Raw genomic sequence first — 25,528 nt, forward strand, 5'->3', positions numbered from 1 at the left:
AACCACCAAATTGTCAGGGAATGGAAACTTTCTGATGTCATACTGTGTTAATAAAGGACAAAGAGCGGGCAGTGGATTTAAGGGGCAGGGATAGGAGGCTGCTGTAAGTTTGTGAATTGTGTGGATTGTTTATGATGGGGTTGTGCCTTTTGGGCTTGTGGCCTCAATAAAACAGTGGATTATATATGAAGAGCGGTAATGTCAGGCTTCACATGTCTTATCCAGGAAAAAAGGAATTCATATATAAGAAAGCATGGGGTTTATCTGCGTTTTCTATGTTTACTTGTGGTTGATCTTAGGAGAGGGTGGAGAGGAACCTTGCGTGTCAGTATCCAGACTACCATTCTTGAAGCATAGTTACGTAGGTCTTTCAGTACCATGACAAAGCTTTCTGTATTCACTTGGAATGTGAATGGAATATCCACTATGGCTAAGAGGGAGAAAATAATACATCTTAAAGGGAACCTGTCACCATGAAAATGCAATGTAAGTTGCAGGCAGCATGTTATAGTGCAGGAGGAGCTGAGCAGATTAAGAGTGTTTTCTGGGGATTTTTTTTTTTGTAAAACTTGTAAGTTATTAATTTATATTCCTGCTCATTCTGGCCTTTGAAGTCCAGGAGGCGGTCCTATCAATTACTGACAGCTATCTCTGTATACAGAGTCATAGAGGGAAGGCTGTCACTGACAGGACCGCCTCCTGGACTTCAAATCACTGAATGAGTACAGATATAAAATGTGTAAATTACCAGTTATACTGAATCTTTTCCCACAAAACTGTATATCTGTCTGCTCAGCTCCTCCTGCTCTATAACATGCTGTCTGCAGCTCAAACACCATGTGACAGGTTCCCTTTAAGAAGTTAGGATCCCATACAGCCATGTTGCTGGAGACACACCTTGCAGCAAAGGAGCTTGTAAAACTTAAGCGCTCTTGGGTTGGGTGTCCATCTATTAATAAAAAAGCTGGAGTGGTGGTTCTATTGCATAAGAAATGCAGATGAATGGAAGTGGAGACGGGACGATGGATATTGTCGTTTCTTATAAAAATGATATGAGGATATAATATATATGGCCCAAATGTATCACCAGAAGCTTTTATGGCAAAGCTGGAGAAGTGGGCAATTGATGATCTATTTCCCGACTAAATATTAGTGGGTGACTAATCTGTTGCTTAATGCATCAGAGGACAGGTCGGCATTGTGACAGCAAGCTATTTTTGCCTGCCCGCACTTTGGGAAAGTTTTGAAATAATGGGGGACATTTATCGATAATGGCGTATTTCCCACCAGAAAATTCCTCACATTACAAATCAAAAGTGGTAATTTGCTTCACCTCATTTATCAAAACGCGCATCCTATTTTAAAATGTCTTTTGTAATTGTAGGCCAATAATCCCTCATTTTATAAATAAATGCAACCTTTTTTTTTTACGCCAAAGTGTTAAAATGTGACATTTAATTGTATTTGCGACAATGCATCCATGCTCAACTGATTTTGAATGTGTGATTTCTTTAAGGCCGATTTGTGACATTTAATCTCTAAAATGTTGTGCCTTTTAAGCCAAACATACGTTGATAAATGAGGTATTTATGCTGAGAAAAAGAAAAAAAGTTGATATTTGGTGCAAGTCAGTTCGCCATTAGTTGAGGCACATTTTACGCCATAATTTTGGCGCAACATGATTTAACTACAATTGGTTGCACTACAATGACCAATATTGCCAATGTTCGTGGAAAGGATGGAGAAGCTGAGGCTTTCTGAAAAATTGGACACAACGCAAGTTCATGGTTGGGAAATATAATGCCCGCTGAGGTTTTTATATTGAGAAGGTGCTGACTTAGGGCTCATGCACACAAATGTATTTTCTTTTGGTGTCTCTTTTGCAGACTGTATACAGAACCATTCATTTCAATTCAATGGGTCCGCAAAACATGGAAGTTACTACATGTGCAATCGGTTTCCATATGTACGTTCTGCAAAAAAATAAATAAATCTAATATAATGTCCTATTATTGTCCACATTACAGACAAGGATAGGACTATTCTATTAGGGGCCAGCTGTTCAGTTCGGCAAAATACGGAATGCACATGGATGTCATTTTTTTTGCAGATCCATTTATGGACAACACATACGGTCGTGTGCATGAGCCCTTAAATGGAGAAAAAGGATCTGTAGTCATAAAAAAATAAATGTTAGTTCTCTTGCACATGGTTGTTGTGCAACTGTTCCGTGCATTGGGGATCAAAATGTGCGGTCCTTAATGCACGGGCGCAATCCATGCTGCTGCTGCGACAGATCCAGACCCATTCAAGTGAAGGGGTCCGCATCCGTGATGCGGGGAGCACACGTCCGGGGCCCGCATACCGCTGACCCGCTGTTTGCGGGCCGCAATAAGGGCCACAGTTGGCAATGGCCGTGTGCATGAGGCCTTAGGGAGAGTTCAGATTCATTCACATTTGTTTGAGCCATTTCCATCTGAGATCAATTTATTATTTTTTTTACAAAAAAAATAAATAAATGGATCTTAGATGGAAAAGGCTCAAACGGATGCCAAATGTGCAAAACTGATGCACAGGATCAGTTTTTTTTTTTTCTTTTTACAGGATCCTGTTTTTCTGACTGATCAGGAGAATGGAAAAATAGCGGTGATATGAACTCTCCCTTAGCTATATGGTTAATAGGAATGAGGTCTGGACTGACACCTGGGGAAAAGTTGTTATATTAAGAGGTCTGCCACTTTCTGAGTACAAGTGACTGATGTGTTTGTGAGATGATTATACGGCAATTACTAATATAGCCTTTGTTGAAATTCTGCACTATTTTCTATATTTCATGAGGTATCCCCTTGTTTACAAAGTCTTCTGTGCTGTCCACACAGAGGTCCTGTCCATAAAATGGCCGCTGATGGTGGGTCATGTGACCAGGCAGGTCACCTCCATGTGATTTTCCTCCAATCAAACACAGTGCACCTGCACTAAACTCCCAAGGAAAACAAGTGAATTTGTATGGACGAGACATCATATGGAGAAGAAGATTTGCCTGGTCACATGACCGTCCATCAGCGGCCATTTTATGGACAGGACAAAAGACTTTGTAAACAAGGGAGCAAACTTATAAAATATAGAAAATGGTGCAGAAATTCAATAAAGGCTATATTAGTACGTAATGTATAATCATCTCAGACACATTGGTCAACAGTAACCTGAAAATGGCCAACCCCTTTAATGTTGTTGATTAAATGCATCTAATAACTGATTTTGTATTTAGGAGACATTTTAATAAACTCAAGTTTGTTAAAGAAAAAAATATAAATAAAAATAGAACAAAAAAATAAATAAAAAAAAGACACAAGGCAGTTTTATTACTTCCAGATCATTTATATAACTATATGCATTCATTCTTCCAGTGCAAACAGGGCACCCTACTCATCAAAGGTGCAAAAGTACAAAGAACGTCCATATTTATAAAAGTAAAAATATACATAATTAAATATTTTTTAATTTTTCATTTTTTTCAGTCAAACATTAAAAGGAATCCATCGCCACAACAACGCTGTGCAATCTGCAGGCAGTATGTTATGGAGCAGGAGGAGCTGAGCAGATTGATGTATAGTTTTATGGGAAAAGATTCAGTAATTTATTTGTTAAACCTCTGCCCTTTTTATGAGTCAGTCAAATGGGTGGTGCCATAACTCTGCGTGACTGAGTATACAGGGAAGGCTGTCAGTCACGGAGTAGGACCACCCATAGGACTGTGATGTATACAAGAGTAGAGGTTTAACCCCTTCATGATCAGTCTGTTTTGGCCCTTAGTGACCAAGCAATTTTTGACATTAGGTTTTTGCATCACCACATCCCAAGACCCAATACTTTTTATTTTTCTGTTCTATGGAGCTGTGTGGGGACTTTTTTGAGGGACAACTTGTAGTTTTTAATTCGCAACACTTTTTGTTCACTTTAATTCCATTTTTGTGTGACAAATACACGAACAGCAATTTCCCCAAAGTTTTTTATTTGTTATGGTGTCCTCCATGATAAATGTGTAGTATGGGTAGTTACACATGAGGCAATACCAAATATGTGGATTTTTGCAATTTACTTCCATTGAAAAGCTTTTTTTTTTAATGGGAAAAAAAGTATTTTTTTAACTGATTTTTTTTTATTTTATAAAACATTAATTTAACTTTTTTTTTTAACCATTTACTAGTTCCATAAGGAGACTTTAACAGGCGATCTTTTGACTACTTATAAGCTTATGCAATACAGCGTACTATACTGTCAAGCACCAGTAGAGGAGCAGCCTGATAGGCATACACTGCAGGCAGGCCTGAGGCCTTCATTAGGCACCAGGCTACCACGCAAAGACATCGGCACCCCACAATCTTATTCACAGGGTGCTGATGGGAGACCCCTTTGATTCTGAAGTTGCAATTGAGATTATGCGGCCCGGATCGGTGCTTCTGCCAGTCCAGGCCATTACAGCTGAAGACTGACTCATGTGAAAGCTAAGCCCATGCAGCACTTCATATAGGCTGCTGTAAAGAGGCGGCGCCTAGCTTTTGGCCCATTAGTGACTGCTGTAAAAAAGCATATTAGTGGTCACTAAAGGGTTAAACATATAAATTACAAGTCTTACTGAATAATTTTCCACAATACTATACATCAATCTGCTCAGCTCCTCCTGCTGTACAACGTGCTGCCTGCAGTCTGCACTGCATTTTGTGGCGACAGGTCCTTTTTAAACCCTATATAATTTTTTCACTATCAAATAGTGTGCTTAGCAGGAACTGGATGACATAACAGTAGTGAAGCTTTATATCTAAATTTCACAGACCATCCAGTGCACTGCAGCACGTACAGTATCCAGGCTTTAATAGGTTTACAACTACTCAGGCACTTAGGTGTAAATATCAGTTAAACATATACTGCCTTATTTGCTGTGCCTAGTAAGCGCTAGAAACCAAGTATAAAAAACACGCTTGACGGCTTTAGTCTGAGACTACACATTTAAAGAAAAAGTAACGTGAGTTAACTAAGTCTTCTGTTCCTTGCCTTTTGTAGAAAAAATTGCATTGTATGGTTGTCTTCTCCGTGGTCTCTGACAAGGGGACATCTGCTCTTTTAGGTAACCTTTAGGGTGGGAAAGCAAAGCATAGTTAATCATTTAGCTCAAAAGCAGATTTGCACCTGCTGTCCATGATGCAAATACGTGTGGCCCATAATCTGGACATGCTTGTTTGCTCACATGTCAGAAATGAAAGGAATGGCATATAATGTGGGAGCAGGGAAGTGCAAGTACTGATAATTATCTGTGTAGCCATTTGAGGAACCCCCATATATTAGCAGAATGGGGGTGGCGTGAACCCAGGGTGACACTCTAGAATGGATCAGATTAGGTATTGAGATGGTCATGCAGACTTGTGGCTATGTTCACTGAAGTTTATATAGGTAGTTTTAGGAACTCAAACTAGAATAACAGAGGTGCATACCTGTACATGTGTGACCACTTCTCCACCTGATCTACTCCTTTCTAGCATTCTAGAGTTCAGAAGAACCCTATTCCACTACTCATATGGAGAGAGCCATATGGATCAGGGTTGCTTCTTTTTCTAAGGGGCAAACAGATGAATGGGAACCCCCATTCTCCAGATAGGCGAGAGTCTTGGATGTGGACCAGTCACCTATTTCACATTCATAGTATATTCAGTCCATGTGCCATAAAATGTCTCAAATAGCGATAGCCCTTTAAATTTTACTGCAGCCCTTGAGATTGTTGCCCCTCGGACCAGTAAAGGTTGTGCACCCATGCCCCTTCTGTGTGGGTTTGGAAAGGACAATTTCTTTTAGTGCCATTTCACTATATTTATTGTGTCTGCTGCTAAATTAGGGAAACAAGAAAATGAGTTCCACGCTAACACAAAGTCTATTACTATGAAATGCAGCCATATTATAAATTGCTGTGCCTTAGTGGGCCATAGCCTAGAGCCAATGCTTGTTATCACTAGGATTTGCCATCAATGTCATATAGGGGGCCCCATTTTCTAGATAGGAGTGGGTCTCAGAGGTGGGATCCACACATGAGTGGCATGCTCTCAATTCATTGCTATGGGAGTTACAAAAATAGTTCCATAGTGGTGAATGGAAAGCACACCGTGTAAGCACAGCCAACTCTCCATTCACTGCTATAAGACTGCTGGAAATAGCTGAGCCAACACTCGGCTACTTTTGCAACTCCCATAGCGGTGAATAAAGGGTTGTCACATATGTGTGGCGGCTCTCTTTTCACTTCGAGTGTGGATTAATATTTGCTAACAAAAAGGAAACAAAATAAATAACAACTCACCTCTTTCTTTGCAAGTCTGGGTAGAAGGAAAGCCCACCTCCCAGAAGTTTTCTGGAGTACTAGGTGGGATGTAACGGAATCTGTGCCTGGAGCAGGCTGCCAATTTTTTGGCTCTCTCTTCTTCTGGAAGGTCTGCATAGTACTGGTAAAAGTGTACAGGTAAATTAATTTAACAGTGAAAGGGGTTATCCAAACATGTTGCCCAATGCCCAGGCCCCTCATATAGATTATACATAACCCCCATATCGCTTCTGATCCCCGCACGGTTGACGCTGCATCTCCCTGCATCAAAACAACCGGCGACAGGGGGAGCAGCCAATAGCAGGCTGCGACAGGGATGAGCCTCCTAGCATCACGGCGATCAGGAGAGACGCAGGTGCCAGAGAGCGGGGGAACTAACTATAATCTATATAAGGGGGCCAGGCATGTGTTAGACTTTAGATAACCCCTTTAAAAGATCTGCTACTATCTGCCAGCAAAAAATAAAATAAAAAAATAATGGGATATTTCTATAATACATAGATTGTAAGAGACAGTAGAATATTTAATGTTCACACAATTGGTCTGAGAACCTCCACTAAAGTCGTGTCTGCAAGTAGTGAAACAGCAATGTTCCCAAACATCTGTTTTCATATATTAATACATTTTTAAACATTATACATTTTTTAAATGTCAGAGGGGTGCAGCAATTGGTTTCTAGGATCACATGACACTGCATCACTATTGATCCCACAAAATGCTAACAGGCAGCCCGTTAAATTGCCAGGATCAGAGCTAGCTGGCTGATCAGGCTCAACCCTATCACTGGATGGTACATTTACGTTGCAGAGTATTCTTGATGCACTGAAAATGTATGCCGGAGTGCCGGAAGGAGTTAACAGGGTTGCCCTGCGGGATAGTACTTTTTAGACAAGAAGCAGAATCAATAGCACTGTGCTTGGCATGCCAAGAGAGGGTTGCAGCACTCAAAAAAACTAAAAAAATAAAAGCAGCATTACTCATTTGAACAATCCTTCACAGCTGCCATTATAACACTTACCAGGTCTATGCTGGTCTTAGCTTCAAGGTCCGGGACTGACACACAAGAAATGCCTGCTCAATGGCTGAGGCCAGCGACAGGCTAAGCAGGCATCTCTTGGTATTTCCTTCTGTGTGTCAGGCTGGAACCAGGAAATGGAGACCAGTAGGGGCCTGGTAAGCAACAGAAAGCAGAGGCCTGATGAGGAGTGTACTGATTTTTTTTTTTTTTTATTATCACCATTCTGACCCTTATGTTTAAAAAAGTATACCGCCAGACAACCCCTTTAAATCTTTGTTCTACCACTGGCATCACAGTTTTTTATTGTGATGTAAATATTTTGAGATAAAAATGTGATATACTACAAGTTTACGTTATTTATAACAAAGACAGAGTCTTATTAACTTACCAATTCACATTCTTTACAAGTGTGCCCCAGCAATTTCCTCCTCTCTTCCTTGTTTCGCACAACCTCAATATGGGGGAAATCCACTACAGACTTTTTCCTATTTATATTTAAAAAAAAAAATAATCATATGAGATTACACAATGAGATTGTTTTAAGCAATTTTTTGTTATTCACTGAGAAAATCTTTTACCTGCTGAAAACAGGCATACATGCTGTGTATGCTGTCACCTGCTTTATGTTTTTCGTGGGTCATGTGTAGGTTTGGTTGCCAAACCTCCTGTTTAATGAGGTTTTTCAGCATTTTAAATATTAGTGGCTCACTCTCCGTATAGGCCAGCAATAATTGATTGGCAGTTATCAGCTCTGTTCACTACACAATGAGCAAAGCTTTATAGTTCCAACGCCAGAGCTACTGCAGAAGAGCTGATCCACAGGGGTGTCTGACCCCCCGATCAGATATAGATGGCCTATCATGAGGATGAGCTATCAGTTTTAAAATGATAGAAAACCCCTGTTCTCTGCAGTTTCATCGGTTAAAAAGGACCAGTCACCAAAAAAATGTCGTGCAATCTGCAGGCAGCAGGTTATCGAGCAGGAGGAGCTGATTGTTATATAGTTTTGTGGGAAAAGATACCGGATCCGGCATTTTTTTCAAATTTTTTACGGTCTGAGCATGCGCAGACTGCAATGCCGTATCTGTTTTGCCGGAACACTCGGGGCCGGATACGATATGTATGCATTTTAATGGGAAAAATGCCGGATCCGGCAAGCGTTTCGGAATTTTTGACTGAGATAAAACCGCGGCATGCTGCGGTATTATCTCCATCCTGAAAAGGCAAAAAGACTGAACTGAAGACATCCTGATGCATCCTGAACGGATTACTCTCCATTCAGAATGCATTAGGATAAAACTGATTAGTTATTTTACGGTATTGTGCACCTAGGACGGAACTCAATGCCGGAAAGTACCCTTAGATACCTATGAGGCGAGAACAGACCCAAAAACTTTGACGGATGGACATACGTATTGCAAAATAGGTGCACCACCACTGTGCGCAATAATCAGAGGGAACCCTGAATAATATGAAGGGTGAACCCCAACCCCAAATGAGTGCCATAGAAAATTAACAATTCCCACAGGGAACTTACAGGAGGCTGAGTAGGAACATCAAGCTCTCTGGGCGATTGTGGTTCCGGGACGGACATCTCTGAACACCAGACCTCAGATGGGTCACACGCAGCTCCTCGTTTTGCCGCCCAGCATTTGAACACTGCGCGTCACCCGCCTCCTACGTCACTTCCTGGACGCACTGGAAGTGATGTCATCCAATACACTAATGCGCCGGGCACTCTCTCCAGCTTAAGCCACCAGGGCCAAGAGAAGGACGCTACCCCGGGAGCAAGCTCCTGATCAACCAGAGCGTTTTAACCCTTCTCTGTTCCTGCCCCTACAGAGGTCAAGGGTCAAATTCCTTGTGGCCATTATGGTGATGATATGGAATATATATTTTTTTTTCAGATTTTCCTCCTCTAAAACCTAGGCACATCTTATAAAGCAAAATTTGTCTGTATACGTGGACATCTCACAGTTACTGACCCTGACAAGCAGCACATGTTAGGGTACTTTCACACTTGCGGCAGAGGATTCCGGCAGGCAGTTCCGTCGCAATCCTGACGCAAACGGATGGCATTTGTCAGACGGATCCGTCTGACAAATGCATTGAAATACCGGCTCAGTCTCTCCGGTGTCATCCGAAACAACGGATCCAGTATTTATTTTTTGCATTTTTAAAGCTCTGCGCATGCGCAGACTGGAAAACCTGATCCGTTTTGCCGGAACATTTAATGCCAGATGCGGCACTAATAGATTTCAATGGAAATGAATGCCGGATCTGGCATGTGTTCCGGATTTTGGGCCAGAGAGAAAACTGCAGCATGCTGCAGTATTTTCTCCGTCCAAAAAATGTAAGAGGGACTGAGCTAATGCTTCCTGATGCATACTGAACGGAATGCTCTCCATTCAGAATGCATTAGGATAAAACTGATCAGGTTTTTTCCTGGTATTGAGCTCCTATGACAGAACACAACACTGGAAAAGAAAAATGCTAGTGTGAAAGTACCGTAATGCATGGCTTAAAAAAAAACTATAGCGGAACATTGTATATATGACAAGATACCAACCTTGTCAGAATTGATAAATACAGTCAACTGGTTACTCAGGTTGGAAAAAGGAATATATTTAGTAAGAGGGAACATTAATTAATTTGATTACTGTTGGGCTTTGTGGATCAACTGTCCCATGGCTGGGAAGACACACTATACACAGTACTGCACTAATTACAAAAGAGGATTCACAAGGAGACGTGTCATCTTTAAATTCCAGTGGCTTATGTCTACAGTTATAGACTTACATTTCGGCGTCCTGTACATAGGGCTCTACGTATGCCTTCTGCTTCTGGTAAGCTTCTCCTTTTCCTTGGTGCCCTAAAGAAACACCATTGTAAACCAGCTAAGAAATAATGCCCACCAAGAAATGCTTCACAGGAGGATGTTGGGGTAAGACATTATGTGCCGACATTCAGAAAATACTGCAGTTTACTGCTTCCATTTTTCAAAGAATTTCTGGAAAAGGGCCCAAGTTGTGAATTTATTGCTGGTAATGGCCATGAACCGTGTTATGTAGTGGTCAATGGTTAACGTTTTCCAAGTTCCCAATCCTTATGATAGGGCATCAACATCAGAGGATGGGGCCCGACTCTAGGCAAGCCAACCGATAATCTATTTGAAGGGGGGCACATCTGCTGAATGCCATATTTATAATATAAGTAGTGGCACAGCGATGTACTGAAGCGATGTACCCTACACAGCTGTTAGTATGTAGACAGTGTGCAGTGTACAATGAAGAGGCTGCAGCCATGACCCTTCAAACAGCTAACTGTCAGGGGTGTTGAGTGTCGGACCCCCACCAATCTGATACTGATGGCCTAGGCCATCAATTTTGTGAACTTACAAAACCCATTAACAAAGGGGGGGGGGAGGCTCTGTGCAGACTGGAATTTTTTTTTTTTTTTGCTTTCAGTAACTTCATGTCTTTTTTTTTTTTTTACTTTATGCTGTTGAAAGCTGAGTAAATCAGCATTTATTGTATACCTGGTCTCTGACACAAGGCAGTGAAGCAACCTTATTCTCAGATCCTGCAGTGTATAGGGAGCTCACTCATGCTTTCCCATATGCATTGAAGAGAATTAGATTGCTGAGCAAAAGAGGCAGTCAGTCACACACTGGGCGACATACATAGTGTGCCTCTACATTCCAATACACAAAGATATATGTGCCATGACTTTTATCCTATATCTGTGGCAATATGACCCCCCGCGCTTAAATCTACACTAAATTAGCCATTACTGAAGGCTCACAATAACTGCAGATTCAGTCATAACCATATTCGTAGCTGGAGAATCTCTGACCTCTTCCATTTAGGGATACTTTCTTGCACAGAGCAGGTCCATCAGCTTCTTCCTCAAAGTCCAATCTCTGCGAAGGGCTTTGTTCTCGGGCAAATGACACATACTCATCACAATCAGTCTTGTCAAACATTTCTGCAAAACTGTCGTGTCCTTTATTTTCCTCATCTGCAAGATGAGACATGACCAAACTAATCAGCTCTTGCGTCAGATACCTTTGGCTACTACAGTACGTTGTCTGCAGACAGGAATGACTTACATGGACTGTCATCTGCGTTCTCCTGTTTTGCTTTTAACAGCATACTTTCGCTGACATAGGTGTAATCCATGTCTTCAAACTCTGGATTGACGTGGAACCCATCCTTGTTAAAGACAATACGTTAAGCCCATTATTCATATTGACTAAATAAGAGATTGCTTAATCTACAGTTTTTTCACTTACCTTGTCATCTACAACAGTGTTGTCCAGTTTATACTGAGAAAGGTCTGCTCCGGGGTCAATGCTCCACTGCACATTCTCTACAGAAGCGATGTCTGAATGAGAAAACATTGCTGTGATTGGATTCTAAAATCACCATTAAAAAGATTTCCAGCAGCCAAGTTAAAGTTAGACATACAAGAGGTCGGAGTCCTAACACCCAGGCCAATAGGGCGGGAAACGATTGGGAACAAACATTTATATAAACATTCATTCCGATCAATGCCTCTCGTCAGCTGTCATCACTGCTGTATGGATTGGGTATAATGATCATTACTACGATCATTCGTCCCCATACAGTTTGACGGCAGCACAACCCAGTTTACACAGGGTGATGTGCTGCTAACAAATTTTTTTTCAGATGGAAGACAAACATTTTGCTAGTTTCTTGTCTGGTCACTGGCAATTATTGGGAACAGGTGTTTGCATTAATGAGGGTGTGTACGTTATTTTAGACACTAACAAAATAAAAACTTTTTATGGTACATTTTTTTTAAAATAAACTTTATCCTCTAATTATTATATTTTTAGGCCCACTTGGGGCATCACTTGATATGCCAATGTATGACAGTCCATCACCAACAGTGACGGGCTGTATACTAGGCCATGCTTGTGGCACAGTCTAATAGGCATACAGTCATGTTAGGCCCCTGGCTGCCATGACAGCCCATCGGCACCCCACAATTGTGTTTGGGGTGGATAGGGACAGAGGTAGCCCTCTCCCTCTAACTGCCTAGATACAACGGTCACTATTGACCTACGCATCCCAGAGGTGAAGCAGCTGAGATTGGAGTTCTCCATTCCGGGCCTTTACAGTGGGAGCCTGGCTTCGGCCAGTGCTGGATTCCCATGATGAACCGTAGTGATGCATCAGTGCAGCCTGTCTGGGCTCGTACCAGGATGGGCAGAATGTGCTGGGACGCTGCTAAGGACCAAAATGACTCCTGTACAAGCATTATAGAGCCCTCTTCTGCTAACCACCACTGAAAGTTACATGTGGCTCACAAAGCGGTTGGGAGCCTTGACAGAAAAAGTCCACAGGTCAAAAAAATGTGTCCCTTCTAGTGATGAGCAGCATGGGCAATATTCATTTTCACGATATTTTTAAAATTGTAGAATTTGTGATCTCCAGTCATTGTCTTGATTGCGAAAATCGGCAATGTAATATGCACACGCAATACAGGCGTGGCTCACTTTTACTACATTTTTCAAGCTGCTAGAAGTTTCCTGAGACTTGAGAAAACGCACAGTACAGTAACTCCTATCACACTACCTAACACCCTGCACTGGAACTACGCTACATCACACAGCTACACTATATCACTATCTAAAGAAAAGGAGAAGACCCCGGGTATCCCAAAAGCAAATGGAGGACGGTGCCTACACAATATAATTGTAATGGGATACCTGAAAAGAGGTGACTCGGTACAAGCTCCGAGTATAATAATGAAGGAAAGAAAAGGAGCTCAGAGTACCAAAATAAATATTTTATTGTATCAAAACATGATTAAAAACACACATACAAATGATGCCATGGACAGGGTAGAGGGAGCAGGGGCAAGAAAAGAAAAGCGCCACCCTGGATGAACACACAGGTCACACAGTGTATAGTACAAAATTGGTAAGGTCATGAGAAAGGCCGAAACGCGCGTTGGGGTAGCGCCATCCTGGTTTTCTTGTCCACACTTGGTCCACTTTTGGTAAGTTTTAGGCCATAGTCTCCCCCCCTACGGCTGTGTGCTGCCGATGTTGAGATTCCTCACTGGGCCTATCTCACTGTTCTGCTGATCCTATACAATTTTTGTATTACTTTTTTGGTCAGCACACCATGCATCACAGCTGTAGTCAGTTTTCTCACTGACCTTTCACTTGCCTTATATCTCTTTTTATTTTCTTGTTACATCTGGTCTATGAGTTGGTCATTGTACCCGTATCTCTTTCTCATGACCTTACCAATTTTGTACTATACACTGTGTGACCTGTGTGTTCATCCAGGGTGGCGCTTTTCTTCTTTCCCCTGCTCCCTCTACCCTGTCCATGGCATCATTTGTATGTGTGTTTTTAATCCTGTTTTTGATACAATAAAATATTTATTTTGGTACTCTGAGCTCCTTTTCTTTCCTTCGTTATATCACTATCTAACCTACACTGACTGACCATCTCCCACTAACTATCTGTATTATATATGAGCTAACTAACTATCTAATGTAATTAAATAAGGATCCAGATGACTCCGCATAGCACAGAGCACAGCAATGTCACGGCTCTCTCTCTCTCAGAACTGCAAAAAACAACTGCTGGGGAGTTTCTTACATAGTAAGAGGTAGACAACTTCCTATTCGTTGCTAGGAATGTTGCTAAGCTCAGACAAAGACATTGCAGCCTTCTCATTGGCCCACCAGCAAGAAGCAGTGAAGGGACCAAAAAATAAATAAAATAAAAATCTAGTATATTCGCAATTCCAAAGATATAGCAGTATATTCTACATCTTCGCGAATTCTCAAAGTGCCAATATTCGCAATAAAAATTTGCGATTAGAATATTCTAATCGCGATCATCACTAGTCCCTACAGCCTGACACTGTCCAATCAGTGCTAACAGACAGCTTGGGGACACATAGACCCGTTCTGATGTTGCAGACTGTCGCTGACACTTGAGGAGTGACTAAGTAGTGGTTGGTACCTTGTTTAGCCTTCATGTATTGTCTTGGAAGTAATGTGTTTTCTGTATCATGTAAATACCAAAACAATCCGTGAGTGCATTTACTGCGGAAGATGAGCATGAACACAGAACCAGCACTGTGATAGGAATTAGCCCTTTTTTCAACCATATCAAGTACATACTCGGCATAACACAATACTTGTGCGACGCGCATCGGTCACGGACCATTAGCAAAGTTATATCTTTCCCATGCACCACTTCCCCTATTTTGTTACAGTCGCCACTATTCATTTTCTGTGACATGTTTTTTTAGACACCGGTGATACATCAAAACTTGACTGTGTTAACAGCGCTGGGTATATCAATGGTATATTACTAGTATAATGAAATAGGCTAGAAATAAGCAGCTAGTCTTCACTGGAGGAACATTAATTGACTGACTCCAAGACTACCACTTACCATACATTAGACGTATCCATCTCTCCCCTCTAGAATAGTTGGTTACAATAAATTGGTGTATATAATTGGAGCAGATGTTCGCTGTTAGATCTGTAGGGGTTGTCAGCCTCAATAGAGAATATTGGCCCAGCTGTATTAGCCTGACAAAGCCGCGGCAGAGGGAAGCGATACGTGTAAGGACTTTATACTCCGGTATTGTGGCTGTGGTATATCACTAGGTACTCAGGGAGGCCCCTATCTACCGTATATATTCTTACATTTCAATGTATTCTTCCATTTGGTTTCTTATGGTGTCACAAATACCTAGTACCTAAGATAGTAGTATCTACATTAAATACATTTTAAAATGTTATCTTGCTTTTCATGAATTTCTTTAAAAGATAATCTGTCACCATGATTCCAGACTATTATCTGCAGTAATACATGACTAGTTCTGAACATAAGGAGTTACTATTTTTTTTATTTTCCTATCCCCCTCCCCCTTCATCGGCACTTAAAGCTGCACTGAAGTCAAGTCTGAACTGCTGTGCCAACATGAAGGTGAGGACTCCTGTGTACCATGTATTGCAGTACAGCTTTAATGCTGACTCCTTGTATGCAGTACTACTCATCTACTACAGCAGACAATAGACCAAGATTGTGCTGATACATTCCCTTAAACCAGAACTTTTTTTTCTTTTATATTATTCATTTTTAATTTTCTATTTCTGTTAATAAATTTTGGCATTGAAAGTGGTTTTCCAGAAGTTAAAGGGAACCTGTCACCATGAAAACGCAATGCAAGCTGCAGACAGCATGTTATAGAGCAGGAAGAGCTGAGCAGACTGATATATCGTTTTATGGGGAAAAGTTCAGCAGAACCTGTATTTCATTCATTTAAATTAGTGTTCGTTCTGGGCTTTGAAGTCAAGGAGGCGGTCCTATCAGTGATTGACTATATATATATATATATATATATATATATATATATATATATATATATATATATATATATATACACACACACATATACATACACACACATACATACATACACACACACCTAAAGAATTATTAGGAACACCTGTTCTATTTCTCATTAATGCGATTATCTAGTCAACCAATCACATGGCAGTTGCTTCAATACATGTAGGGTTGTGGTCCTGGTCAAGACAATCTCCCGAACGCCAAACTGAATGTCAGAATGGGAAAGAAAGGTGATTTAAGCAATTTTAAGCGTGGCATGGTTGTTGGTGCCAGATGGGCCGGTCTGAGTATTTCACAATCTGCTCAGTTACTGGGATTTTCACGCACAACCATTTCTAGCGTTTACAAAGAATGGTGTGAAAAGGGAAAAACATCCAGTATGCGGCAGTCCTGTGGGCGAAAATGCCTTGTTGATGCTAGAGGTCAGAGGAGAATGGGCCGACTGATTCAAGCTGATAGAAGAGCAACGTTGACTGAAATAACCACTCGTTACAACCAAGGTATGCAGCAAAGCATTTGTGAAGCCACAACACGCACAACCTTGAGGCGGATGGGCTACAACAGCAGAAGACCCCACCAGGTACCACTCATCTCCACTACAAATAGGAAAAAGAGGCTACAATTTGCACGAGCTCACCAAAATTGGACTGTTGAAAACTGGAAAAATGTTGCCTGGTCTGAGGAGTCTCGATTTCTGTTGAGACATTTAAATGGTAGAGTCCGAATTTGGCGTAAACAGAATGAGAACATGTATCCATCATGCCTTGTTACCACTGTGCAGGCTGGTGGTGGTGGTGTAATGGTGTGGGGGATGTTTTCTGGGCACACTTTAGGCCCCTTAGTGCTAATTGGCCATCGTTTAAATGCCACGGGCTACCTGAGCATTGTTTCTGGCCATGTCCATCCCTTCATGACCACCATGTACCCATCCTCTGATGGCTACTTCCAGCAGGATAATGCACCATGTCACAAAGCTCGAAAAATTTCAAATTGGTTTCTTAAACATGACAATGAGTTCACTGTACTAAAATGGCCCCCACAGTCACCAGATCTCAACCCAATAGAGCATATTTGGGATGTGGTGGAACGGGAGCTTCGTGCCCTGGATGTGCATCCCTCAAATCTCCATCAACTGCAAGATGCTATCCTATCAATATGGGCCAACATTTCTAAAGAATGCTATCAGCACCTTGTTGAATGAATGCCACGTAGAATTAAGACAGTTCTGAAGGCAAAGGGGGTCCAACACCTTATTAGTATAGTGTTCCTAATAATTCCTTAGGTGAGTGTATACACACACACACACACACACACACACAGAGTCAGAGGGCAGGATGTCAATCACTGATAGGACCGTCTCCTTGACTTCAAAGCCCAGAACAAACATTTAAATTAATGAAATACAGGTTCTGCTGAACTTTTCCCCATAAAACTATATATCAGTCTGATCAGTCTATACATCAGTCTGCTCATCTCCTCCTGCTCTATATCATGCTGTCTACAGCTCAGACACCATGTTCAAAGTGTCAGGTTCTCTTTAAATATTGATGACCTATCTTCAGCACCCTCTCCCGGTTAGCTTTTGGAAGGGGCTATGGCACGTACTGCACCCTCTTTCTTAGCCTGTGACATCACATCCATCAGTCACATGTCCTTTTGTGCAGCTCAGTCCCATTCAAGCCAATTGGATTGGGCTGCAACACCACTGTGCTTGGAATAGTATAAGTCTCAGTGTTGAAGCCCCTTCAGACAGCCGATCAGCAGGGGGTGCTAACAATAAGACCCCCACTTCTTAGCTGTGATATGCTGATTAGTGTAGGCTATATAATGTTCAGCGTTGTGCTTGGTATAGGTATGGCGAGTCCGAGCTTTGCAGTCCCTCAGACAGCTAGGAGAGTGGATCCTCTTGAAAAGGATGCGATCTGACAACAGTTTCCGCTCATACCATCTACACTGAAAAGTGCAACAAAACTCGGCAAAAAAAATGAAAATCCTTTGCACATGGTTGCAATGAGGACACACAGATGGCTCAGAGGTTTAGATTAGGAGAAAATCTAGCCATGATATACCTTTCTCTGTGTCTCCGGGCTGTAGAACGTGAGGATTCGGCTGCAGTACGGAGGCGTGTTTGCACCCTCTGACCATTGATCTATTTAGCCTCTTTGGCATATAGACTCCAGTTTCCTGTAAGGGATCGTGCACAGATTAAAGAACCATACAAGACAATCTAATGTCTAATAGAAAACATTATTTAAAAGTAGATCTGCTATAATTTACCTGAATGTCCACAAAGAATATATCTATTCTGACCAATCTGATTCAGCAAAGTTTGGCAGGCCATACACAGAAATAATGGTTGGCCAAACACTAGTGTTTGGCTGAGCATGCATGTGTTCTCAGTATGAAGAGGGGGAGGAAGCTGCTGTCAGACTGCTCTGGCAGCGGCTTATCTCCCAAAGAGCAAATTAATTTGGCAATTTAAATCAAGCATGACTAATCATTATCTCGCTCAAAATCTGCCGTCAGTGGAGCCAGGAGGCCACACACGCACATTAGATGATTGACCGATCCTGCTGAAATTGGTGGGTTTGGTCAAAATACATAAAATGTGTATAGCCAGTTTAAGTCAGGTTATAGGATATACAAATGAGCTGCTTAAAAAGAGGGTTTAACCCCTCATGAATATTCCATAAGTAGCCATTTTGTTAAGACAAAGTGCAGTGTAAATTGCTGGAAGAAAGTCATACAGTGCAGAATATACCGTATTTATCACTTGACTGGAATGATTGCTCCAAAGACAAAAGGAAAAACAGCACTTTTGTGGCAGATGCTTTGTTAAGAGAGGACTTGTCACCACTAAATGCAGTGCTATCTGCAGGTAGTATGTTATGGAGCAGGAGGAGCTGAGCAGATTGATGTATAGTTTTGTGGGAAAAGATTCAGTAAAACTTGCAATTTTTACATTCATATCTCTGCTCAGCTGTACATAGGGGCTGTCTCATCAGTGATTAACTGTCTATACAGATAGCTGGCAATCACTGATAACACCTCCCCGGTACAACTGAACACAAAAAGAGGAGAGATATAAATGTATAAATTACAAGCTTTACTGAAATCTTTTCCCACAAAACCATATATCAATCTACTCAGCGCCTCCTGCTCTATAACATACTGTCTGTAGATTGCACTGCTTTTTGTGGTGACAGGTTCTTAAGGCTATACACCATATAAAAGAGATGAGAATACCTCCATCTCTTCAAAGAGTGGGCTATTATCTTGTGCTCGGAGCTCAGCTCCGTCTCCTCTTCGTGCTTTTTTATGATCTGCTGTTTGATGTGAGGATTCCTCCCTGGATTGATAACTCCCCACAGAGGACTTGCTCCTGGGACCAGATTTTAAGGTTTCCTGTATGGTAGGTTGCTTCATTTTGCTTCTAGGATTTTCTTGCCCTTTCTCACGAGGGCAAAATCCTGAGAACCTATCTGAAAGATCCAGCGGCTTGTCAAGAGAAATACCACCAATGCCATTGTCATTTTTTAAGGGAAAATCATTCTCTTTATTAACAGATGCAATTTCACAGTTTGCTTCTCCTTCACTTTCTCCCTTTTTCCGCTTGCCACCTCTGCTTGTGGTTTGCTTATAGATCTCACGGTCCACGTGGTCATTTGTGTTCACCCCACTAATTACAGAGTCACTTGGGTTCCTGTCCTGTTTACCGCCTAAGCATTGGCTAATTACAGAGTTTGTTTCTGTCCTGTGGCGCAGTGCTGTCACCAGGGAAGCCTCTTCAGCCTTTGACAGTAGGTGAACAGAAGACCTGTTAGAATAGGAGGACTTTAGGTCGACTCCATGAGGCCGGAGAGAAGTGCTACCATCTGCTTTGCCAGTGGTTTCAATTTTGGAAGTGGCCATCCCAAACACTGGAGAAACCCGTTGTGTGTCCCATTCCAGTTCATGGGGCTCACTCTGCATATTGTCTGCAAATCTGTGCCAAGAAAAAAACAAAAATAGGTCTAAGTGGCATTTATGTACAGAAACATATATATATATATATATATATATATATATATATATATATATATATATATATATCCACAAACTCACATTCAATACACAAGCAACAATATATTTCAGTTCTGATTAATGGATGGCTTTTAAAAATAAATCTATTTGGGGGGGAAAAGCAACAGCAAAACGCAAGAATAAAATAGCATCAAAACTGTAAAGTGCACCTGTTTTGAGTGTTTTTTTTTTTTAATTACAAGTCCAAACGTTTATGCTGATTAAAGAGGCTATCCTAACTGCATAATCACCATCCATATGCCTGAAGAGGGTTCCACATGAACTTCCTTCCCATTAGCAAGGGCAGTAGATCAGGCTCTGGCTGACCTGGTGTCATGGAGCATGTATTATTTTGGATTTGTATTTAATAATTTGGATTCGCACAGAATACTACACTTATTCTCCAGTATACTAATGTACTGCGATTGTCCATATTGCTTCATTTGCTGGCTGGATTCATTTTTCATCACATTATACACTGCACATTCCATGGTTACGGCCACCCTGCAATCCAGCAGCGGTGGTTGTACTTGTACACTATAGGATAAAGTACCAGCCTCTCTGATGGCCAGGACTGTGGGAACTCACATAGGCTGGTGCTTTTTTTTCTATAGTATGCAAGCACAGCCACAGCTGCTGGATTACAGGGTGGTCGTAACCATGGAAACGAGAGGTGTATAACATTAAGGAAAAAATTAATCCAGCCAGCAAAGGAAGCAATTTGAATAATCACAATACATTAGTAAGTTGCTTGTTATAACTTTCTCTACATAATAAATGCCATTTGCTGAAGTGACACAACCCCTTTAAGCCTCATATATTGGATAACAGAACAAGAAGTATGTTTTAAGATTAGGAAGGGACATTTTCCTTCTCTGTTGAGCTCGTGGGAAAACAATAAGGTCATACTGTAGTTGAAGAAATTATGGTGTGATCCTGAAATTATAGCTGCTTTCTTGCTCTGTTAGGGTCCATTCACACATCCATATGTGTTTTGCGGATCTGCAAAACACGGACACCAGCAATGTACATTTCGCAATTGGGGACGATGTTCTATTCTTTTGCAGAAAGGAAGTGCGGATCCGCAAATGTGGATCCGGACGGCACATTCCGGCCCCATTGAAAAAAAATGGGTCCGCGCCTGTTCCGCAAAATTGTCGAACGGATGCGGACCCATTTTGCGGACGTGTGAATGGACCCTAAATCCTGCTCACTGCAATGTTACATCTGGCTGCAGCAAAAACACAACAGAGCTATAACGTTTCAACGTCAGGCACTTTTCAAACCTCATGCACAGCAAAGCAGTTCTCAGCCATGTAAGTTAACATATGAACACAATGTGGAAGCCATCAACCAAATATCAATTTTCCAAACACAGCAGAAAACAGAGACTGAGCAATAACTACTACAAAGATCCTGGCTGTGAAAGTGATGAGCAGTGTAGCTGCAGAGAGGAGAAAATGCATGGAATTACATGAGGAGAAGATTTCTGAGTTAGTATATTGTATCAGTTTACAGGACTTACTCTGACTCACTGAGTCTTTGGGAGTGCTCCTCGTGCTTAGCAAGTGCTTGAACAACCCCTGCATTGGTCAGTACACTCTGGGATTGCTATAATAAATGAATAAAAAAACAGTATTAATGACTCTGCCGAATTCCACATTATAAGCAAGAACAAAACACTTTGGAGGGGATGTTCTTTGGTACAGCTGTGTGGACAGGTATGCTGTGGGGGTGGAAAAGTAATAGGTTTAAAGCGTATGGCCAACTTAACTCGCTCTAACAGAAAGTACACTTTGGTTGAGGACTTACAGATTCTTCAACAGGAGCTTCAAGGCCAAGGGTTTCAGCTACCACAGCAGCTAAATTAAAGACTGGTTTCTCAGTGGTGCAATCACCCCCTTCCTGCTTTGCTGTTAAAACACAAATATTCGGTAAGTTAACATAAAATTACATTCTAACCCACTAGCTGTATAATGTTAACAGAAAAATTATTTCTGCATCCACCTCAATGAGGTGGTCGCAAACGCTCAGTTTAAATCTTCAACTACCACCATATCTTCTTTAAGAAACTGGCAGTAACAGGGAAAGAGCTACTGTAGAAAGGGCCTAGAATCCAGCAGAGCAGTTGGAGCAATGAATGGGGAGATCTCTGGATCCATGTGAGGTACAGGGCTGGTTCTAGCCCTGTTAGGGTCCATTCACACGTCCGTGAATGTGTCTGCACTCGTTACGCAATTCTGCGGAACGTGTGCGGACCCATTCATTCTCTATGGGTCAGGAATGGATGCGGACAGCACATAGTGTCCTGTCCGCATTTCCGGAGCGCGCCCCCGATCTTCCGGTCCGCGACTCCGGAAAAAATAGAACATGTTCTATTCTTGTCCGCAATTGGAGACAAAAAACATACTGACATAATCATGTGTAATTCTATAACCTGCATTAGACCTGGAAACTCCTCCTAATAGAGGCAAATATTAGAGAAACTGCTAATGGAACACTGTACGGTTTCAACCATGTTTTAGTGTCAGAGGTACAACAATAAATTGTCAAAAGGTAACAGAACTTTTATATTTGCAAACAATCTGGAACCAAATTAATATTCCACAAGGTTAATTTGTCGGTCATTGATGATATGAAAGAGCATGCACAGCATTCCCAAATGGCTTACAGTTAGTAAAAATCTTTATGTCCGGACACCAAGAACGAGGAAGGTCCACAGTTGCTGAAACATCTAACCTGAGCCTGGATTATCAGTAAAGGTGATTACTTACAGGTGTGGATATTGTTTAGTGCAGGCCTCTTTCACACATCTGTGATGACATTCGTGAAAACGAGGTCAGTGGAATATCGCTCATGAGTAAATACATATATTAAAATTAAAGGGTGTATGTGCTGTCTATGGAGAACATGGACAGTACATGTTCATGATTCAGTGACGTGTGAAAACAGACTTAGGCCCCTTTCACACGAGCCTGTTTTCTCCGCGGGTGCAACGCGTGACGTGAACGCATTGCACCCGCACTGAAGCCGGACGCATTCATTTCTATGGGGCTGTGCACATGAGCAGTGATTTTCACGCATCACTTGCGCGTTGTGTGAAAATCGCAGCATGTTCTATATTCTGCGTTTTTCACGCAACGCAGGCCCCATAGAATTGAATGGGGCTGCGTGAAAATCGGAAGCATCCGCAAACTAGTGCGGATGTGGTGCGATTTTCTCGCACGGTTGCTAGGAGACGATCGGGACCCGATTCATTATTATTTTCCCTTATAACATGGTTATAAAGGGAAAATAATAGCGTTCTTAATACAGAATGCATACTACAATAGGGATGGAGGGGTTAAAAAAATAAATATATAAAAAATATATAAAAAAATAATATAACTCACCTTAATCCACTTGATCTCGCAGACCGGCTTCTCTTCTGTCTTCTTTGCTGTGCACAGGAAAAAAAACCTTTGATGACGTCACTGCACTCATCACATGGTCCGTCACATGATCCATCACCATGGTAAAAAGATCATGTGATGGGCCATGTGATGAGCGCAGTGACGTCGTCAAAGGTCCTATTCCTCAAAGAAGACAGAAGAGAAGCCGGCTGCGCGAACAAGTGGATTAAGGGGAGTTAAATTCTTATTTTTTTAACCCCCTTCATCCCTATTGTACTATGCATTCTGTATTCAGAATGCTATTATTTTCCCTTATAACCATGTTATAAGGGGAAATAATACAATCTACACAATGGGTACCACATTCAGTTTTTTATCACGCGCGTGCAAAACACATAGCACCCGCGCGATAAAAACTAAACGGAACGCAATCGCAGTCAAAACTGACTGCAATTGCTTACCTACTCGCGCGGGTTTGCCGCAATGCATCTGGACACGCTCGTGTGAAAGGGGCCTTAAGCTGGCCAGACACATTATTGTTGGCCGATTTGGGAGGAAGTGGGCAATACTTCTATGTGTATGGAGGCCTCCCACCTTTTCCACAAAGGCAGAAGTTAGGGGAGATTATGGCAGGGCAGTTGGATTTCAACATGTCCAATCCTTTTGTTCTTGGGGAGATAAGCTGTCATCAGTTGTCTAGCAGCGGCTACTCCCCCCTCCTCTCCATTAAGAATACAGGCACACTTGGGCAGGCATGCAGGTGTATGGGGCAGCTGGGAGACGTAACTGCTTAAAAAGTATGGGCAGCTTTAAGGTGCATGGCATGACAGAAAGTTTGCCTTTGGTGTTCATGTTTGAATTCACCTCTGCAGTAGGCACAGCAGCGTTAGAGAGCTCATTCACATGACTAGGACTAAAAGTCTGTTAAAAACAGATAGCGCACAAATGGCTTCTATGTGCTATATGTTCTTTAACTAAATGGGTGGATATGATCCACAGAAATAGACCAGAACAGCACCTGCAGCGAGTTTACCACATTGGGCACAAAGATCAGTTAAACGGATGTGTGAATAGCCCCACTGGATAGCACTATGAAGAATTCAGTCATGTCAATGTCAATTTTAACTAAATCAGTTTTCTCTTGACTGCTCTTTTAAACAAATAGAGAAAAAACTATGCCATCATCTTGGAAAATACTTCCTTTTAGGGCATATATATTACCTAGGACAAAGTTCAGAAGACAAGTTAACTGTATATATTAAGACAACACATTGCAAATTCTGTATTCTGAAAGCTCACAGATAACTGAACATTTTGCTTCTTTAAAGTTTTTTAATTTTTTTATTTACTGCCCCCAGGTAGCTGTACCTGTACCTGTACTCACCGCAAAATCCTTTTCTCGTAGTAGGCATTGGGGGACACAGCACCATGGGTATGTGTCCAACTACCACTAGACATAAAAAAGTGTTGGCTCCTCCCTGTTGGGCTATACCCTCTCCACAGGCACTAGGCAGATCAGTTTGTACCAAAAGCAGTAGGAGAGAGAAGAAAGGCAAGGAACCAACAACTCCCATACCAGGAAAGATCAAGAGACCAGCCAGGAGAAGCGGAAGTAAAAAATAAAAAAAATAAAAGTGGGATCTGTGTCCCCCAATGCCTACTACGAGAAAAGGATTTTACGGCGAGTACAAAAAATCCAATTTTCTTGTGCATGGCATTGGGGGACACAGCACCATGGGACATCCCAAAGCAGTCCCCGAGGGTGGGAAAAGAACAGCCATGCCACCTGTTGGGCATACAGGTGCGGGAGAACCATGTGACCCAACAGGAGAAAAACACGGAATAGGCAGGAAGCCTCATAACAAGGGAGAAAACCCCAAGGAAGCCACCGTGATGACTGCCAGCACCCCAGGACAAAATGCCTGGGAGAACGACCCAAATGCAAGAAGAAGGCAAAGGGGAACACCCAGCTCAGCTGAAGGCTGGAGAAAAAGTAGGACAGCATTGCGTATAGGAGCTACCTAACATTCTAATTGTCTCAGGCGAAAGCACAAACACCCTGAGGCCAACCCCTGACGGGCCAGGGGAGCAAGGGAACATGGAATCACTGAAGGCCAAACGAGTGAGGGAAGCCATAGCAAGGCTCACTGTGAAGGAAGCAAGTCTCCCCTCACCGTAAAGCAGGTGAAGAAGTTAAGCGCCCTATTGAAAGGAAAAAATCCCAAAGGCGCTAAGGAAAACCGAAGAAAAAGAGAAAAGATAAGACCTGCATCCCC

General features: G+C 41.9%; 1 protein-coding gene across 5 annotated transcripts in view; it reads right to left on the reverse strand.

Annotated features, from left to right (window-relative positions):
• Positions 1–3,363: 3,363 nt before the first annotated feature.
• RBBP8 (RB binding protein 8, endonuclease) overlaps positions 3,364–25,528 on the reverse strand; it is a 60,661-nt gene continuing 38,496 nt past the window's right edge. For all 5 annotated transcript variants that reach the window (XM_044295236.1, XM_044295239.1, XM_044295238.1 and 2 more), the window contains 11 exons: positions 21,673–21,773; positions 21,386–21,471; positions 19,045–19,783; positions 17,868–17,982; positions 11,677–11,768; positions 11,494–11,596; positions 11,238–11,402; positions 10,182–10,254; positions 7,771–7,867; positions 6,344–6,485; positions 3,364–5,130 (listed from right to left, as the gene is read on the reverse strand). In XM_044295236.1, the coding sequence (XP_044151171.1) occupies positions 5,033–5,130; positions 6,344–6,485; positions 7,771–7,867; positions 10,182–10,254; positions 11,238–11,402; positions 11,494–11,596; positions 11,677–11,768; positions 17,868–17,982; positions 19,045–19,783; positions 21,386–21,471; positions 21,673–21,773 (1,811 nt within the window). In that variant the 3' untranslated portion in view covers positions 3,364–5,032. The remainder of the gene's footprint in view (positions 5,131–6,343; positions 6,486–7,770; positions 7,868–10,181; positions 10,255–11,237; positions 11,403–11,493; positions 11,597–11,676; positions 11,769–17,867; positions 17,983–19,044; positions 19,784–21,385; positions 21,472–21,672; positions 21,774–25,528) is intronic.

Source organism: Bufo gargarizans, chromosome 5, assembly GCF_014858855.1.
Source record: "Bufo gargarizans isolate SCDJY-AF-19 chromosome 5, ASM1485885v1, whole genome shotgun sequence".
Lineage (NCBI taxonomy): Eukaryota > Metazoa > Chordata > Amphibia > Anura > Bufonidae > Bufo > Bufo gargarizans.